This window comes from Lissotriton vulgaris, chromosome 9, assembly GCF_964263255.1.
Source record: "Lissotriton vulgaris chromosome 9, aLisVul1.2, whole genome shotgun sequence".
NCBI classification, from domain to species: domain Eukaryota; kingdom Metazoa; phylum Chordata; class Amphibia; order Caudata; family Salamandridae; genus Lissotriton; species Lissotriton vulgaris.
The window spans coordinates 1,226,710,843-1,226,730,712 of NC_141697.1; the positions used below are offsets into that span (position 1 = coordinate 1,226,710,843).

The window sequence follows — 19,870 nt, forward strand, 5'->3', positions numbered from 1 at the left end:
AAATTCTCCGTCCCCCTGATCTGTTCCCGACATGGCCCTGCTCCATCCCCTCCTCCTCCGACCTACCATAAGGACTGTTCACACCCTCACCTTTCCACCTGAACTTCCAAGTTCCTCCAAAATCCTACTGAGCTACCCAGAGAAGGGTATTCCCTGCGTCAAAAGGGAGGGAGCTCCGGCTAAGTAGACCACGAACTATGTTAATCTCAGAACGGTGACCTGGAACTCCACCAAGGGTCGCCCCTAAAGAGAAGATGAACGAAGTATGTGGTTCTACCCGCTGCTGAACGCCTCAATGATGATGGAAGCAACAGGAAATACCCACCACAGAGACTCAAGAAACAAACAGATCCCACAACTCAGGGACAATTGCACTTTTCATCACAATCCTATGCTCTGCGTTACGGAAGAAAATGCACCTGCTCCAAAACCATAACGCATTTCTCCTATGAGGTCTGACGAAACCAAACAAAGTGTACCCCTACCCGCAGACCCCCAACGACTCAATCCACATGAACATTTCTGTTGACAGAACAAATTGTAATCCAGGTGCTCAACAGTGCCAACAGAAGACGACAAAGACACCGAAAACTCTGATATTTTTTTCTATATCTCCTTTCTCTCCCAATCACCATTGGACTAACTATGCTCCCGCCGAATACAAACAAGGACTTACTTATATGATAACTTACCAGTTCCTATTTCGAATGACTATAAGTATCTATGATCTGTACCCAACGCCCTCGCTACGTAATTCTAGTCTGATATTACATTACGATGACTTTTTCTGCAACCAACTTAGCGATGAACCCGCTTACTAGATGATGAGATTTTTTCAATGTGATGTTTATAATATGATGTTTATGTACAGTTCCTTTGCCTAAGTCCCCTCTCCCTTACTTATGACCGCTGCAATAGGTATAGATAGGAAATAGGCCAGCAAGATGTCTTGGAAATGTTAAAGGGAGGACTGTGGAAAATTAATACAAGCTTGGTGAACATTATCGGCGCCATCTTGCCCCTTTTCGAGCCCATTCGTGCGCGTAAGCGGCAGCCATTTTGAGCACCATGGCCTCCCTGCCCCTCGCTGATAGCCAGCGCGTCTCTCTCTCTCCTAACCTCGCAAGCATCCCCCCCCGCACGCTGACAACCCCCGCTCTCTCATGCCTTGGGTCATAAACCCCTCTTCAGCGCAGCTTCACCACAGAATCCCATCCTGTTCCCAGCGCGACACCTCCCCTCATTCCTTTCATGGCCTCAGATCCTTTTGATGCAAACCCCCTTTTCCTGTGTCCCCGTTTGTCTTCCTTGTTCCCAGGCCGCCACCTGGCCCTGCGGATACTGTTTATTACCCCGTACAGTAGGAAGCTTCCCCTCCCCATCAAAAGACCCTCGAGCCGATCAAAGCCCCCACCCTATGAGATCCGATCAACCCCATGCATTCCGTGAATCGGCGGAATGCCCTGCTGTGCGACAACCATCACCTGTTGTGACCGGGGTGGGGAATCCAACTGTAAATGTATGTGGAAACGGGCCTGAAGGGGAGATTCCGAGGATGTTCTTTCAACTATCAACGTGTTGCGAGAATGTGTTATGTGCAATAAAGGTCATAAACCCTAGTATAAGAGGCCAGGCCTCAGAGATGTGGTTAGAGCACCTCGTGACGATACTTGCTGTCTGAATTGATGTGTTCTCCTCCGGAGAGAATAAAATCCTCGTTTCCTGCCTTCCAGTCTCCAGCGCCTGCTTCTTCATTGATTAACATTGGTGGGTCATAGAGGCGATACCGCCGGGCAACATAAAAGGGTCTTTGGTTACTGGTTGTCTTTGAAACCCTTTTCAACAAGAGCATGCTACGCAGCAAAATGGAAAAGGTTTGCTGTACACTGTAACAGTAATCACATCAACCCTCTGGACGCATCCACTAAACAGATTATTTGCTATTTACTACACTTGCAGCAATGTAACTTAGCATACACCTCTATCAGAGTTCATCTCGCAGCTATAGCGGCGTACCTACAAAACAGACAACATCTTTCCCTGTTTAAAGTACCAGCAATTAAAGCCTTCATGGAAGGACTCAAAAGAGTCATTCCACCAAGACTACCACCTTCCCCAGTCTGGAATCTCAACATAGTACTTACCAGACTAATCGGACCACCCTTTGAACCTATGCATAGGTGCGAAATACAATTCCTCACATGGAAGGTGGCCTTCCTCATAGCTATCACTTCACTCAGAAGAGTAAGTGAGTTGCAAGCATTTACAATTCAAGAACCATTCATGCAGCTACACCAAAACAAAGTGGTTCTTAGAACAAACCCAAAATTCTTGCCTAAAGTAATTTCAGCATTCCACATCAATCAGTTAGTGGAACTACCGGTATTCTTTCCAAAACCACAGACAGTAGCGGAAAGGGCCCTACATACATTAGATGTCAGAAGGGCAATATTGTATTATATAGAAAGAACACAAACTTTCAGAAAAACAAAACAGCTATTTGTAGCATTTTCTCCTACACATAAGGGCAATCCCATCTCTAAAGCAGGCATTGCCAGATGGATTGTAAAATGTATACAAATATGCTACTTAAAAGCAAAGAGGACATTAACTGTTCCTCCTAGAGCTCACTCTACACGTAAACTAGGAGCATCTATGGCATTCTTGGGAAACATTCCACTAGATGACATATGCAAAGCAGCTACCTGGGTTACACCGCATACCTTCACAAAGCACTATTGTGTAGATGTGCACACAACACAACAAGCTAGAGTGGGACAAGCTGTATTAAAGACTTTATTTCAGACAGTTCCAACAGACACGGGCGACCACCGCTAGGGAGAGAACTGCTGTATAGTCTATTCATAATGTACCATCTGCAGCCCATATGCCTCGAACGGAATATGCTACTTACCAGTATGCATCTGTTCTTGGCATAGAGGGCTGCAGAGTGGTACATGCCCTCCCAGCCTCCCCAGAAACCTGTGTCTGTTCCAACAATATCTTATTTAGATACACTTACATGGGCATTTCTATCTGTATTCTATCATACTACTCCATCTAACCCTACTATGGCAAAACAATCTAAGGATGGAGCCGATGCCCATGCGCACTAGCATACAAAGGAGGAGTCACCAAGCTACCAAGTTGCAGCCATCTGGCCCTCAGATGGCTGCAACGTGCCAAACAAAATTAAGGAAGGGCTTACCGTTACTTCTTTGTCCAATCCAATGCGTCTGACATAGTCTTACCCACACTAAATATGTGGATGTCATCTGCTTCCTGGGCACCACAACCTATACATTTGGCATCTCCACCACCTCTTCTTTTGGACAGCTTAAGTAGGGACCAGTAGATCCTGTGTAGGATAAAAAAAATGGTTTGTCCTTAATGCAGCGGACTTAATAAAGAATGTCTAAAGATACTTGCCATAGATTTTTCAGCTCCTCGTCAGGCAAGCAGTTTTCCCAGACCAAGTTGGGGGGGGGGTCTCTAGTTCTTGTCCGATGCAGAAAGCAGATACCCATACCAAAGTGATACCTTCTTCTTCTTGGTTTTAAGTCTTGTAGGTTATTCTCCATTGAGTTGTCAGATAGAGAATGCCACTGCTGGTTCCTGCAACACGTTGAGATTGGATAGAACTTGAACCTAGATAATGTGTATTTGGTCAAGTTCCGCCAGGTATCCCAGGGCAAACAGCTGAAACCTTCCATTATATTTCCCCAATATGCGACACCAGCTGTTTTCAGTGATTTTGCTAGAGCTTCTAAAAGGCACTCCGGCGATCCCGAAGATTCCCACATGGGAGCCCATTCACTGTAATAAGGGATGCCCAAGCGTGAACGATAGTCAAACCGTAGTTTTGATGCAGCATACAAAACCTTCAGATGAACTTTTTTAAAGAATTTGGGGGCACCAAATTTATACATGAAACCCTCTTCTGCGCTGTTCGCCAACATAGCCTAATACATGTGACCAACCGAAGTGCTATCTGTCCTAAGTAAAAGAATCCTGCAATTCATTAGCTGGTGTGCCCAACAGTACAATTGAAGATCTGGAAGACCCAAACCACCATGTGACAGCTTCCATCTTAGCTTTTTTCAGGAATGCCTAATCCCCTTGCCGGCCCACATACATGCGGAGATTCTTCCCTGTATTTTAGTAAGAAGTCTCTTATCGAACACCAAGAGTATATTGTCAAACAAGTAAGCAAACTTGAGCAGGACACACATCTTAACTAAATAAATCCATACTGTGTGAGTGGGAGACTCTGCTATTTGTTAACAACTTGTCTACTCCCTTTGAGACTTTCAATAAATTCACTTTAGGAGTTCTTTAATTTACTGTAGTATTGTTACACCTAAGTATCTTATTTCTTTTGACAACCTGACACTATGAGCATCCAGTTTCCAAGCCATAACTTCTGTCTTACTACTGATAATCTCATATCCAAACATCTTCCCAAATGCCTGCACTTCAGTGAATAATTCTGGGAGGGCTTGATTTGCATCAGAGGTGAACAGAATCAAGTTGTTGGCTTAAAGAGCTAGCATCCTGGGGAAACCCCCGATCATGAAGAGAGTTATATCTCTCAAATTACTTTGCCACGAGTTAAAGCCTAACTCCTTTCTTTCTTAGATCATTTAAATGTATGTGATGTATAGCGTAGGATCAATGGCAATTCTAGAAATTATTCCTTGTATTGCAAAAAGAACGGTCACTATTCTAGGATTGATTACATCTTTATGGAGTTATCAAAAGTTGGAAAAGTAAAAAAAAAATATTATTTGCCTATCCATGTATCTGATCATGCTGCAATTTGGTTAAAAACCAAGCTCCCCTCAAAACCTATGTCTAGAAGGTGGACCCTCAATAGAAGATTGCTTTTGCACCAGACATCATGAGCAACATAGAAAGGGACACAGCTGGCTCTTCTTGTTATCTTAAGGCCTGTGGCATAATTACTATGGGTTACTTATAAATAAACTTGACAAAGCCCTTTTACCTCTATATTTGATTTACAGCATTGTTGTGTTTTATGCCACAAATCTCATGGCTACTACTTTCCAGGCTCCCTCATACCTTGGAATTTCCTGGGAGTATATCTGCATTCTTCCAGTGGGAGCCCATCAGAGTCCAGGCAGCACATTCACATGTATAACTTCCAGTGGGGGAGTCTTCTGAGGACACTTGTGTGGAGTGTGGGGGGGGGGCTAAAATAATTGAAATAAATTGCAATAATGTGTCACTGTTACATTATAGGCACTTTCTGCACAATACAGGAACTTTAAAAAAGGTGTTATTTTTCAGTATTAAAGGATTTTCATCTCCTTCGACTGCCTATTAGCATTTTATTCCTGTGTAAGGCTTCTAACATGTTGTGTCTCATCTTTTTTCACAGGGAACTGAGGAAAGAGAGTGTGTGGGAAGATGAAGAGCACACCCCACCCTGCAGAAGATGCTGACAGAAAGACTTTCTTATCTTGCCTACCTCATGACTCAAGGGGCAGAGGGAAGACCCACTGACCATCCTTGGTCAGAATGACGTGTACCAATAGATCCTCCTCCATCCGGGTGAATACAAGAGCATCTTACCAAGCCATAAGAGCAGTAACGTATCGCTGTGCTGTTCTATTCAGGACCAGTGCAGATCCAACTCAAAGCTGTCTGCTTGCTGCTAAGTAAACTTCTTTTCCTCAGAAAGATTTCAACACCACCCAGGGTGGTTTGTCTTGATAGTGTTAGTCTCCTGCTGAGAGGTGCAGTGCTGTCCTGCAGTTCCTTGGTGTGTTCCCTGCATCACCTGAGTGGGTTGCCAGAAATATTTCTCCATTAATATAAATACAGATTTTATGTATGACAAAGCCCCTCTCCTCATGGTACAGTAAAGAAGGTTTTGTTTGCTGATGTTGTATCTTTTTCCGTGAAACAATCTTTTTTGGTCTGATGGTCATGTCCTGAAGAAGGCCTAGAAGAAACGTTTCGAAACAAAGGTGCCCATGAAATTCAGAAACCTCGCTGCCAGGCTGCCGCGCCTTCGATGTGGAATTACACTCAGGTAAAACATCCCCAGCTGCTCGTGTTTAGGTGACGCAAAACAGATTGCATCAAAAAAAGAGATGAAACTACCATTCACTGTCTAAAGATTGGATTGTACAGAGTCAACTGGCCTTGTGGACACCCCTTCCTCCAGCAAGAGGTAGCAGCCGGTCACTCCGGACTGGATTATGTCGCTGTGCTTTGCTCGGGCTATCTTAGGGAGTCGTCTTTCCTGACCCTACCATGCCGGTGTCTATCATGGCCACCAGCACCACCAGGTCCTTTTTCTGGGAGGTGTTCCCCCCCATGCCCACCTGTCGCGTTTACTGCACGCCCGCCTTCCAGGACGGCCATCTCTTTGTGCTGGGGGGCTGCAGCAGGACCGGCCTGCCCCTTGACACAGTGGAGTTGTTGGACGTGGATTCTCAGAAGTGGATGACTCTACCCCCGTTGCCCATGGCCAGGGCTGGAGCAGCTGCCATCGCAGTGGGGAAGCAAGTCCTGATCATAGGAGGCATGGATTCAGAGCAGAGCCCCCTGGCTTCAGTCGACATTTACAACACAGACGAGGGCAGGTGGGAGAGGAAAGCGGACCTTGGGCAGCCGTCCATGGGCATCACTGCGATTGAGAGAGGTAAGATTGTTATGTTCAAGATATGTACCCTATTCTGCACTGAACTCTAAATCTGATCAGTAAGTGCTTGGAATGGAGAACAAGAAGTGCAGACACATTCATGGCACCTGCTTCGGGTTGGCATGGCTCTAATGAAAGAATCCTGCTGATGTGTCTATTGTGTGCCAGTACCATGTGGACGAATGTAATGGGTGCCGGTGTTGAGAATAAAGTGATGGTGTCAAGCACCAGAAACCACCAGCTCAAATTAAACACTGCTGCCCCAGTGAAAGTGCTGATGTTTCTTTGAGAAGAACCAGTGCTGTGTTGCAGGATGCTTGAAGTGCTTTTGAGGAGTGCTGGCACTGTGGTGGTAGAAGTGTTAGTCTCCTGCTTAGAAGAGTCAGTGCTGCTCCATTGAGAGTGGTGGTTCATGATTTAAATGCCAGCGCATTTTCATGTGCTGATCTAGGGAAAGACCCTACACTCTCTGTTTTATTGCACCCGGTCCCTGAAAACAATGGACATGGCAGTACAGAGTGTGTAAACACCGGCTCACGCAAACCACACCTCACAGAGATATTTAAATGTAGTCTCTGTGTTGACTCATTTATAAACTTGATACTCAAGTTCTGTTCGAGGCTCTTCTGTAGAATATTTTGTAAATCTAAAAGTTTTCAAGTGGAAAGGCGGTGCTTAATTTAAGCCAGTGGTTTCCAGTGCTGGTATCAACACTTTATTGTCAACACTGGCGCCAGTGACAGTCTGCCACATGGTGACACTGTCTGGCTAATTTGAAGATTACCACAACGACAGTTAATTATTAATTCAATATACATAAAAATGGCTAATACCTGCTGCCCAAGCCAATACTATAGCTTTGCGGGCCTCAAATAGTCAGAATTGTCACACTTGTAGTAGTGTGATGGTTAGTAGTTGTATTTTTACCATTACTGGCAGCATGGAAGGGGCAATGTGTGGTGTAAACTGTAGTGGCCTCCTGAAGAGGACCCTGGCATTTATTTATTTATTCATAAATTAAGCACTGGGAGAAGGGTGGGTTGGACGAGTCTCTGTTCTATGATTTCTCTGTTGTCATGTCTTGTAAGGTCAATTCCTTTGGGTTTCAGGAGTGACAGATAGCATTGGTGTTGTTGCTGCAGATGACGCACAGGGGGGCGTGAACGGGCAGTGAGAGTTTGTTGCCTTGTTTGTCTATTTCCGCTGTGATCTAAGAAACATTCAAAAGAAAGTCACATTGCCATGAAAGTGCAAATACATAAGACACTCTACAAACAGCTGTTGGAAACTCAAGTGTTTCCCTTGGGCTGCTGCCTCAAAAAGGCTGGCAGGGCAGAGGCAGAGTCAGTCATACGCCCTTACAAATTTCAGAGTTTTTTTTTTGCTGCTTTATATATCCGAAGATATCAGCGCGCCTTACATGAGCATCGGTTGCATTACAGACAGACATGTTAATTTATTTTAATTTTTTAAGCACGGGGGGATTGAGTGATTTGCCCAAAATCACAAGATGCTTGAGACAACGCTGAGACTCAAACCTGGTTCCCCAACATAAAAGTCGGCCAATCTGTCCGTTAACCCACATCTAGCCAGCAAGTCAGACCTCCGGGAGGCACCCAGCCTGGACCCTGACCCCCTCCATCTCAAAGAGGACCCCACATGACAGGTCTAGTCCAAAGTTTAGACATATACAGCTCATGTTTATTTTATTTTTTTACAAAGCCTGTCAAGAAACATGGAAGCTTTAAGGTTGAGCAAAGTGGGCTGTGGCCCAGGGCGCCTAGCGTCCACCACCCACAAATAGAGCCTTCTTAACTGTCTGCCTGTATAAGGAGGGGGGTCAGAGATGCTGCTTCTAATACCCGTGAGTTTCAAATTGAATTACAACATTGAAAACTCATATACCACTCCTTTACCTTCTGGTATATGTATTCTGAATGCTAGATCTAAAACATTGAATCACGGACAAGTGTGTCACACACATATATAAATTGGTTGTATATACTACTTCTCGCAACCAACATGTTTCAGCTCATTTAAAGAATAAAATGGCAATATAGGTGTGGCCTAAGGGATAGAACTGCTGACTGAGCTGGAGTCTCTCAGATCTTTGTAACATGATGTAAGAGATAAAGTACCCCTGCTGCATATTGTGAGGATATTGACACCAAGGAGTTCCATAACCATATAGAGGAATAAGACCGAAGTCCGGGGTCTTTTATAAGGTTGTCCAACTCTGGGTTGACTTGCAATATCCTTATCATGTACACCAGGGGGTACTTTATCCCATATAATCAGAGCCATTGGGAATATATAATTGTGAGGCAGCAGCAATTTTGGTATAATTGTAGATTTGCCACATTGCCTAATGATCCGCCATCTGCCGCAAAATCTGCAGGTTTTAACCCAAAAATTGTTTCTAGCTCAAATGGTTCAAAATGTATTAAAACACAGTGACACATGTTGCCACATAATGGAAGGATATTTGCAAAGGTTGACTAGTCACCTTTGTGCAGCTTATTGCTATATTTGGGTGTTAACATTTAACTAATGAGGTACAAGTAGTGCCTAACATGTGTTAACAAGTTTGAAAATGACTAAAGAATGAGGTAATACTATCACAAAATGTGATGCATAATATCGCATAATTTGCCTTTTCTTGCAGCTTAATTTACTCAACCCTGCCGCATAATTTTACCCTCTCCCAGTGCATAATTCCAAAGGCCCCGCATGTAATACATAGACACACCATCACCTTTCCCCACAAACCACATAAAACCTTGGTGTATACTTAGCTCCTTCATGTGAAAGAGTGACCATGTTCACAAACATGAAGAATAAAAATAAAACCTCTAGTGCAAAATTAAACACATCAAAAACCTGTTCAATATTTGTTGCAAACAGATATTAGAAACAGGTCAATACAAGTCAGATAAAAAAAAGATGCATTTTTTAAGAAACATGCAGAAAGATTCTAGATTTTCTCTATCTAAGGAGTGCAAAAAGTAAACATTTGCGGTCCTGAGTGTCTAATTTTCCTGTTTATTGGTTACAAGACAGTTGTTGTCCATATATATTAGGTGTTGTTGAAGAAAACAAAATCAAAATCAAGATGACTCTGTCATGTGTTTTGAGAATTTTTTTATATTGATTGCCGTTTTTGTAACCTCGTTTTTTATAGGCTACAAATCGAGGTAACAAAACGAAAATCAATAATTAAAAAGTCTCAAAACACATGGCAGAGAAATCTCGATTTTACAAGAACACCTTATATTCATGGACAACAAGTGCCTTTAAAGAATAAACAGGAAAATTAGATTCTTTGCACCAGGAATATTTAAATTTGAGGGGGAGTAGACTCCACCCCTAAGGAGTGTTACAGAGTTCCCCAGTAATAAACCATTTAACAAGCTAGGAATTAAAGGTTGAATGTGGTGAGGGTCGGGCCTTCACCCTATACTAATACTGCAAAAAATAAACATCTTATCTCTGCTTGTCACTGTAAGCTATTAAAATAGAGCAGAGGAAGGCAGACCAATGTTCCCTTTCCTTAGTTTTGCTTCAAATATGCTCTGTTACATGGCCGGTCTTTCCCCTGCCTCCTGGCTCTGGCTGCAAGCACTGTGAGGTCAGAACTTGACTGTAATAACTCATAATAGTTAAGGGCCCGATTCACAGAACTAACTTAAGACAAAATCCTAAACGTACTACTTTTGGTATTCACAGAAGTTAAGATTTTGTCTAAAGTTTGTCTTAAGACAGACTTAAGACAGACTTAAGACAGACTTCAGTTAGGATTTTGTCTTAAGTCTGTTTTAAGACAAACTTAAGACAAAATCCTAACTTCTGTGAATACCAAAAGTAGTACGTTTAGAATTTTGTCTTAAGTTAGTTCTGTGAATCGGGCCCTTAGTTCTGATGTCTTTTCTTCAATTATAAAGACATTACAGACTGACCTTTATACATGGAGTACAGAATCCCATGTATTATAAGAGTTGCTGTCCTACACCCTGTCTAAACACAGAGGTGGCTTACAGGCTTGAATTTAGTTCTCTGCGACCTACAGATTGCACATCCACCTTTACAACACAGGAGAGCTACCCTGTGTGAAGCCTGTGTCTGTATTACGATCTGTGTAACTGGAGACAGTGTTTCTCTTTACAAAGCTGGAATGTATATAATGTTCTTATAAGAGCAAAGCTCACTTTACTAAATCCTGTTTCTATGGCATCGGTGCTGAACACACCTAGCTTCTCCTTAAAAAGGTGCAGAAAATGTGGATGCTTAGAAAATGTGCACAGTTAGGATAGAAGGCCCCTGACAACTATACAGTACTTCCCACATCCATCTATAACAAATGCTTATTACCTTTCTTGTATTTAAGTTCACTGACGTGTAAGACTCTTTCCTGGGTTTAATGATCTGTGTTGTAGCTCTTGTAAGTTGATGACTTTTGCAAACCGGGGCAGCTGGTAGCCTTAGAAAGTGGTGGGCTGAGCGAAGTGCTCCACCGCTTCCCAAAAACCTAAATTAAACAACCCCTCCCTCTAAAAGTCAAAAACAACCAACAGCTTCCTCTAAAAGCACAAATAAAAACAACCCCTCCACCCAAACCCCCTAAAAAACATAACCACTAACTTAATCACTAGGCTTACATGTACTACGCGTTCCTAATAAATAAAATAAAATGAAATTGTACTTACCCACGTCCTCCACGTCCTCCTCGGTGTGCCCCTGAAGTCTGATGCACAAAGGTTGATCCCCTAACCAATCCAGACTCTGTTTTCATGCTGCTAACCAGCATGAGAGAAGTGCTAGGATTGGGTGGAGCGGGTTGATTGAACGCAGCTTTAGGCCATGGAGGTCTCTGCTTGTTCTCCACCCAGCTGTCTATGCAATATAAGAGGTGCATGTTGGGGTTCCATTTCTTTTTCTTGTATACCCCAATTTCATGGACTAATTGAAAAGAGAAGTTCCAGTAATAGAAACAAAAACATTTCTCGTCATCCTTTTTCACATGGCTAACATGCCAAACCAGAACCACTGTTTTTCTAAAACAACCTTACCCCCAAGTTTCACATATTGGGGTTCCCTTGTTTTTCTTTATTACTGACTCACATACAGAAGTACTGCTAAAAGTTAAACTGTGGATATATGCTTAGTGGCATTTACATGGTTTGCCCTCTTGCCAGAGCTGGTGAGATACCTCGGTGGGTTTAGCATCTGCTGTCGGCGTAGCACGTGGCCTTAGGGGCAAAGATGAAGAATTATTGAGCGGGTATCCCCGAGTTTAGTAAGACCTACACAATTCGGGAAATGCCAATCCATATCCGGTCTGTGTTCTGGAGTCTGTGGATGCTGTACATCCCTCCCCACACATCTCACCCTTTGATCTCACTCCATATATTAGACGTCATTCATGCCTGGCCTGCAAAAGACTGACTCTCGGTCTATTCCTGGGTGGGAAGAAGAAACAGCCGCCATTTGTTGCAATCAACATTTCGGAGGTGGTGACATGGAGGGATTCAGAAATGGGGGCTTGTTGGCCTTGAAAGTTCACACAACTTGATTAACAAGCATTGGCATAGCCAATAGGTCTCGCTTTTGGGACCTTATAAGTATTTAGTTATGCAGCACATTATCCTTGGTGCAAAACATCAACTGTTGCATGGCTAAACACTTATGAAAATAAGGTCCCAAAGGCAGGACCTATTGGCTATGCCAATGCTTGTTAAACATGGTAATACTGTCTGGGCAAAGATTTCACCTCTATCACTTTGGCAAACACAAAGCTAAGCGACTGAAAGATGATAATTTAACCTTTGAAAAGGTGCTTCCGCTGTGTGCAACCATATCACTACGTTTTTAGTAACTTTTGATCCGTTTGAGCTGCAAACTTTCATTTTTCTTAATATCTGCACATTATGCAGCAGATGATGGATTATGCATCAAATCCATAATTTTTGCGAAAAAAGCAGCTGCCGCAGATATGCCTAATTCCATTGGCATACACAGTTTGACATGGAGCCATTCAGCGCCACCTTGTGAAATATATTGTAATGTCTAGCTTTAATGGCACACCAAGTATTTTTTCGTACATTTCCTCCGCCATTTGGCGGGCTTCACTTCAGCTGGGGGATGTGGGGGTTGTACCATGCAGGTAGAGTGCAACGGGTCTGCAGAGGAGGTCTTGTGCAACAACAAACACTTGAAAGATGAATGAAAGCAAAGCACAATGATCTTTGGTGAGACACGTTTCAAGGGCCAGGGGTTTGTTGATTCTTTGAGTTTACAGCTACTTTGGTTTTCAGATTGATAGTTTTTTTAACTAAATTCACTTATATATAGTTACAAAGTAATCCCTGAAAAAGATGTCAAATGCTTTCGGAAAATTAGCTGCACCTCGGGAAGGCTTCAGCCACAGCCCCTGGTGAGAATAGATCCTGTCAACCAAAGCACCTCTCAGTTTCAGAGCTTCAGACAAAGGTGATAATGGTCGCGTGTAGGACGTTTCTACAAATAAAGGGACATGTATGTTCCACTCGAGACCAACTGCAATCTATGGGTGCCATCATTTTACGTTGTCCCATGTCTACATGTGTGCACCTCCTTCGGATGCTGTAGGTCCGTTGATGGAGCGCCTGAGATGGGTGAAGTGCTCCATCACCCCACAGTTTCCGGTGTCCTTTTTGTGAGTGGTGTAGGCTCCGTCCATGCGGACTTCAGGCCCTTGATAACGGAACCTGCAGCCGCACGAGTTACTTCGGGGCTCGCTTTGGGTTAAAGTGTTATTAACAACAATTTACCTTAAGCTGCTGTTTATATCGCATGTGAATGGCTCTGCTAACCCGACCAAATGATGGGTAGAGCATAGACCAAGATTCAATAGACAGTATTGATTATTGTGACCTTTTTTAACTTTCAAACTGCTATTGTTGCTGAGTGAAGCCCAGATAGGTTGTAGCTGTCTGTGCTGTCTCGTTTTAAGTAAAACAATTAAAGCTGCGCTCGCTCGGCGGCCGCCGTGCCAGGTTCGTCATGCCTCAGCCCCCAGAAGCACACAAAACCAGTGTTTACCTTAAGGGAGCGAGCAGCGGAAGGTGCGATAATTGCAAACAGATGGCGTCGCTGCTCGCTCCCGCAAGGTAAACGCCATACATGCACGAGGGCTCATAGGAAACAGTGCAAAACATGCACGAGTTTCCACAAAAGCCCTTAGTGATTCCAAGTGGTCACTCCAAAGCAACTCTTGGGCGTTGCATAGGCGAGACCTAAAAATAGTGACTGGGAAAGCAGAGAGATAATAACAGTTGAGTACTTTTTTGAACTGACTATAGATTTTAAAGACGCCGGAAGCTTTTTGGTCAAACAGGTGAATGCACCTACTGGACTATGCAGGTGTGCGTTTATCTTTGATTATTGGCTAGCAGATGACTGTGGGTGGTAGCAAGGAAGGGGTCCTGCACCAACCTCCTCACTTACAAAAAGTGCACCAACCGCCTCACTTACAAAACAAGCACCAACCGCCTCACTTACAAAACATGCACCAACATCCTCACTTACAAAACATGCACCAACCGCCTCACTTACAAAACATGCACCAACCGCCTCACTTACAAAACTTGCACCAACTTCCTTTCTTACAAAACATGCAACAACCTCCTCACTTACAAAACATGCACCAACTGCCTCGCTTACAAAACGTGTACCAACTGCCTCACTTACAAAACATGCACCAACTTCCTTTCTTACAAAAACGTGCACCAACCTCTTCACTTACAACACATGCACCAACCTCCTCACTTACACAACATGCACCAACCGCCTCACTTCCAAACATGCACCAACCTCCTCACTTACACAACATGCACCAACCGCCTCACTTACAAAACATGCACCAACCGCCTCACGTACAAAACATGCACTGACCGTCTCACTCACAATACCTGCACCAACCTCCTCACTTACAAAACTTGCACCATCCTCCTCAGTTACAAAACATGTACCAACTTCCTTTCTTACAAAACATGCACCAACCGCCTCACTCGCAAAACATGCACCAACTGCCTCACTCACAAAACATGCACCAACTGCCTCACTTACAAAACATGCACCAACCGCCTCACTCACAAAACATGCACCAACCTATTCACTTACAAAACATGCACCAACCGCCTCACGTACAAAACATGCACTGACCGTCTCACTCACAATACCTGCACCAACCTCCTCACTTACAAAACTTGCACCTACCTCCTCACTTACAAAACTTGCACCAACCTCCTCACTTCAAAACTTGCACCAACCGCCTCACTCACAAAACATGCACCAACCTCCTCACTTACAAAACATGCACCAACCTCCTCACTTACAAAACTTGCACCAACCTCCTCACTTACAAAACTTGCACCAACCTCCTCACTTACAAAACATGCACCAACCGACTCACTCACAAAACATGCACCAACCTCCTCACTTACAAAACATGCACCAACCTCCTCACTTACAAAACTTGCACCAACCTCCTCACTTACAAAACTTGCACCAACCTCCTCACTTACAAAACTTGCACCAACCGCCTCACTTACAAAACTTGCACCAACCTCCTCACTTACAAAACTTGCACCAACTTGCACCAACCTCCTCACTTACAAAACTTGCACCAACCTCCTCACTTACAAAACTTGCACCAACCTCCTCACTTACAAAACTTGCACCAACCTCCTCACTTACAAAACTTGCACCAACCGCCTCACTCACAAAACATGCACACCGTTACATCAAGCCATGGCAGCGCTGCCTGGATCACAACTCCTGTATGAGAGAAGAGGGTTATGTGGTTAATATACCAAGGCAGTACATTTCCACAGTACAAGGAGCTCTGCAGACCTATGCAGGGCGCGGGGCTCCCCCACGCGCCACCGCGTCTCATGCATATTCATGAAGACAGCCGGAACACTAAATGGGTTTTAATTTATGCCGCATGCTGATTAACTCCCATAGTGCCCCGCTTGACACCTGCATTACACTGCAGTGCACATTTGTGATGACCTTTAATGCCTGTGTGAGAGTATTCAGAAGGAACAACACTGCGGTCCCAGGGCGCGTGCGCGCGCGAGTGCCCCAGGGAGCGTGTCACACTTACGGCCCTAGGTCTCTAGTTAAATGCTGCACCAGTTCGAAAGCTGGGGCTTTAGGGCAAGCCCAGATAGGAGCAAAAAAAAAACAGAGAAGTGACAAGGAAAGAAGCAATAGCTTATTAGTATTTAAAAATAAACTATTATTGTTATTGTAATGCCAGTCTTTGCCAAAACTCCACGAGGTCAATTTGCACATATAGAATCTACATGACAATCATTTACTTATCGGAGGTCATTATGAAATGTCATCATGCCCCCACTCTGGTGCCATGCAGGAACTCTCCCCCTCTCCTAAGACCGTTTAGCCTCCGCTGCCTGTTCCATTCAGATAGCTCGCTGGGTAAACGTGCCTGCTCAGTGTAACCTGCCAGTTACAGAGTCCAATGAGTGACTTGGCGGTTAGACATGGATAGCGCCTTGACGGTTAGACATGGATAGCGCCTTTACAAACCTCAAGTTTTTCGAGTGTTGGACTTATGCAGTGCTTTAAATGGGATGAAAAAACTGAGGGGGTGTGGGGGGGGGGGGGGGGTTGTAATTAAGGGCGTGGCTTAGCATAGTGTGCTACCTGACTGGTATTTTGCTGCTTCTGTCATTGGACCCAGATATATAATACAACACGTAACATTACACGTACATCAAGCCAGGGCAATTGGCTTTGTCAGTTGTTGTTAGTTGCATGAGATACATAAGCAACAACTATGGCTTCGTCGTATATAACATTGAAAATAATTCTGTTCTGAAATTGATGAGACTGTGAAAGAACTATACCCAGCCTCTTTGAAGTTATATCTAAGGCCGGTGAAGGGTGGCACTGCCTCAGAGTTGAGATTTTTTTCTCCCTGAGGGTGGGGGCAAAAATGGAGAGCCCAATTGGGACCCGTCTCAGCACCTGCTTTGTAGAACTGCTGGTGCTGGGCACTGGCAGGACCCGGCCCACTGAAGGCCCTGGATTTGTGCACTTTTAAGAATTGTTTTGAACCTGTTTCATAGCACTGGTGCAGGCACTGAAACCTCCTGTACCCCTGGCGAGTGAGACAATACATTTTAGGGAAAAATCTCACTTATTATTTTTTCCTCCCGCAGCGTAGGAACTTGGTAAATTGGAGTAGAGGTTTCTTACCATTGGGCCACAGTCCTGCTGCGGTGAGGCACTCCACCTTTTACGGTTACAGGTGAAGGGCCCCATTTCCTCCATCAGGTTCACATACATTTTTCGTGTTTTCCCATAGTAGAGGCCACTCTGTGTAAGCCTACTCCATGCTGAACCGCCTGCTTCTGCACGCATACGTCCATTCAGTTCTGCAGAAATGTCCGGGTATACGCACTTCCGGTTCCTGTGCCTTACCATCATGTCACTCTCACCAGTCCCCATGTTACTAGTTTCCTTCTCTGCCCCCAGCTCCTGAATCCCTCTCCCTGTGCCCTGGGTGTATGGTTACTGTCAGGAATTGAGCTGTGATTTGAAGGGTGGGGGAGGAGACTCTCTCAAGCAACAGCCACAATCCCTGACAGAGTGGTAGTTTGTTTCCTTCCCAATGAAAGAATTGGCTTGGAAGTTTGGTTTGCCCTGTTCCCATCATGCACTGGGACAGGAATAGACTAATTTGCATATAGCCAGGTTCTGAGCTGGGATGGTGCAGTGAGCTAAAAAATGGTGTTGGATCTAGCCCTGATCTCTTGACTGGGTGAGAGTATTCTGCTTAATTCAGAAACTCTGTCCATCACCACCCCTTGTTGTTAAATATTTTGTCCACCCTAAGCGTGGAAGGGTATACTCAGATGTGAGTCCCTTGCTCATTGCACCATCAGGATTCAAGCAAGCCGGGCCGACGACGGCTGAAATGCCAGAAACCGGTCCCCGGTAGTTTGTTTCCTTCCCAGTGTAAGAATTGGCTTGGTAGTTTGGTTTGCCCTGTTCCCATCATGCACTGGGACAGGAATAGACTAATTTGCATATAGCCAGGTTCTGAGCTGGGATGGTGCAGTGAGCTAAAAACGGTGTTGAATCTAGCCCTGATCTCTTAACTGGGTGAGAGTATTCTACTTAATTTAGAAACTCTGTCCATCACCACCCCTTGTTGTTAAACCGCTGGTAGTTTGGCACAAAAGCAGTCAGGCTTAAGTTAGAGGCAATGCGTAAAGAAAGTATGCAGCACACAAACAGTAATAAAGTGAAAACACAACACAAGAAAATCCTCATACCAATTTAGAAAAATAGACAAATTTAATAAACGATTACCACCCAAACAGCCACAAAAAAAACAATCAGTCGAACCAAGATATGCAATTTTAAAGATTTAAGATAAGTATAGGGCTTATAAGCACAAATCGCTACTCGTGGTTACTAGTTGTGCAAGACCGGGTGAAAGTCAGAAGTTGACCCTGACTACGATAGAGCATGGGCCGGATGCAGGGACCAGGTTAGTCCTGCTGCAAAAGTTACCTTCTAAAGTCCAGTTTGTGGTGGAGGAGACAGCAAGGAGTAGGGAGACCGTCACAGATGGTCGTCGGTGCAGCACGAAGATCCTGTCGGGCATCGCAGATGGTCATTGCTTGAGCTCCACGTTGGTGGTCCGTATGCCATAGATGCTGTACGACAAAGTGCAATTCTCGTGTTACCAGTCAATGCTGGTGGTCCTGTCGTGCAAATAATCAGCTGACCGTTGGAGTCACTACAGCCTGGGAGGAGTGCTGCAGGTCTAGTCTTCCTTCTCAGAAAGCAGGGCAGGCCTCAAGCAGCAAGTAAGTCCTCTGGCAACAGGGCAGTCCTTCTTCTGTAGTATCCACAGTTCCAGGAGTGTACAGAACAGTGGGTCTTAGGGTTCCCTCTTTAGGGTTAGCCTAGGCAGCGCGCATGCGCTGTCTGCAAGACCTGTTGTAAGAACATAATGACTATTGTCCCGGCTGCTGCTACTGATAGGTTGAGTCCACTGTCGCTCTTTTTGTCTGGCTCCTTGCTGCCTCCTAACTGGTTGAAGCAGCCGACCATCACTTTAGTTGAAGGCCGAGGTACAGTTTCCTTACGCGTTAAGGGTTTATGTGTTGTTTGGGAGAACTCTTTTTCCTCTGCTGCCCTTCCTTGCACTAGAAGCCCAGTTTGTGTCTTGTGCTGCCCTCCCCCCACCACTACCTCCCGTTGCTGCTGTAGTCTCACAGCAAATCTATCACTGCTTCATCTTGCTCCCCGACCCTTTCCTCTTGCACCCCCCTTCACCAAGCACTACCCACACAGTTATTTAAACAATTACTACCACGCTATGTAGAATACTTAGCATCTGGGCAGCGTCATGGAGAAGCCAGGCACTCTTTTTCTACCCATACTACCTTGACTAGTACAAAGTGCACTAGGAAGGGATGTAGTGGAACTTGTTTGTTGTTCCACCGAAGCATTGTCTTGTTAGGTTATTGCAGACTGCTCAGCCCTTCGTCTGAATATACCGTATTACTTGTGCCTGATTGCCATTATCTCTCCGACGCTTGAGTACTTGAAATCCCCTTGTCTTTGACTGTGTCCTTTCCTTTATGATTGGCCACTGGCACAATTATGATCAATGTTGCTTCGTCATTGGTGGATTGGACGGCTGCTCACTCAGGGGCGGCTCTAGGCTCATGGTGGCCCTGGGCAGGGAGCGTAGGTAGGGGGCCCTGGAAGAGGGGGTCGGGCGGGCGGAGCACGGAGGCCAGTGAAGAGGGGGAGGGGGAGGGGGACGGGGGTCAGGGGGTTTGGAAGTGGAACAGAGCCGGAGGCCGCCAAATCCCTGCCAGGGGCCGCCACGCAAATATGTATCCATCTCAGAGGATTATGATATTAAGAATATATATTGGCGTGGTGGCCCCTGGGGTTTGGTGGCCCTGTGCAGGTGCACAGCTTGCATATGCCTAAGGCCGCCCCTGGCTCACTGCCTTAGTTACATTATCTTTGGAGGACATGGAGGCGGGCGTTGATGAGTCTGGGGCTCAGCGCCCGCCCCCAGCAGCCACGCCTCCAAGGTAAGTACAGCACAGCTGATGTATGGGGTCACTTGTCAACTTCCGTGCAAAGGAGTCTAACGTC

The 19,870-nt window shown here is 44.9% G+C and overlaps 1 protein-coding gene across 1 annotated transcript in view; it reads left to right on the forward strand.

Moving 5' to 3' along the window:
- Nucleotides 1–19,870, forward strand: part of KLHDC8B (kelch domain containing 8B) — an 858,961-nt gene that overhangs the window by 249,460 nt on the left and 589,631 nt on the right. Inside the window, exon 2 of the mRNA XM_086939363.1 lies at nucleotides 5,402–6,673. Coding sequence (XP_086795489.1) covers nucleotides 6,283–6,673 — 391 coding nt within the window. The 5' untranslated portion in view covers nucleotides 5,402–6,282. The remainder of the gene's footprint in view (nucleotides 1–5,401; nucleotides 6,674–19,870) is intronic.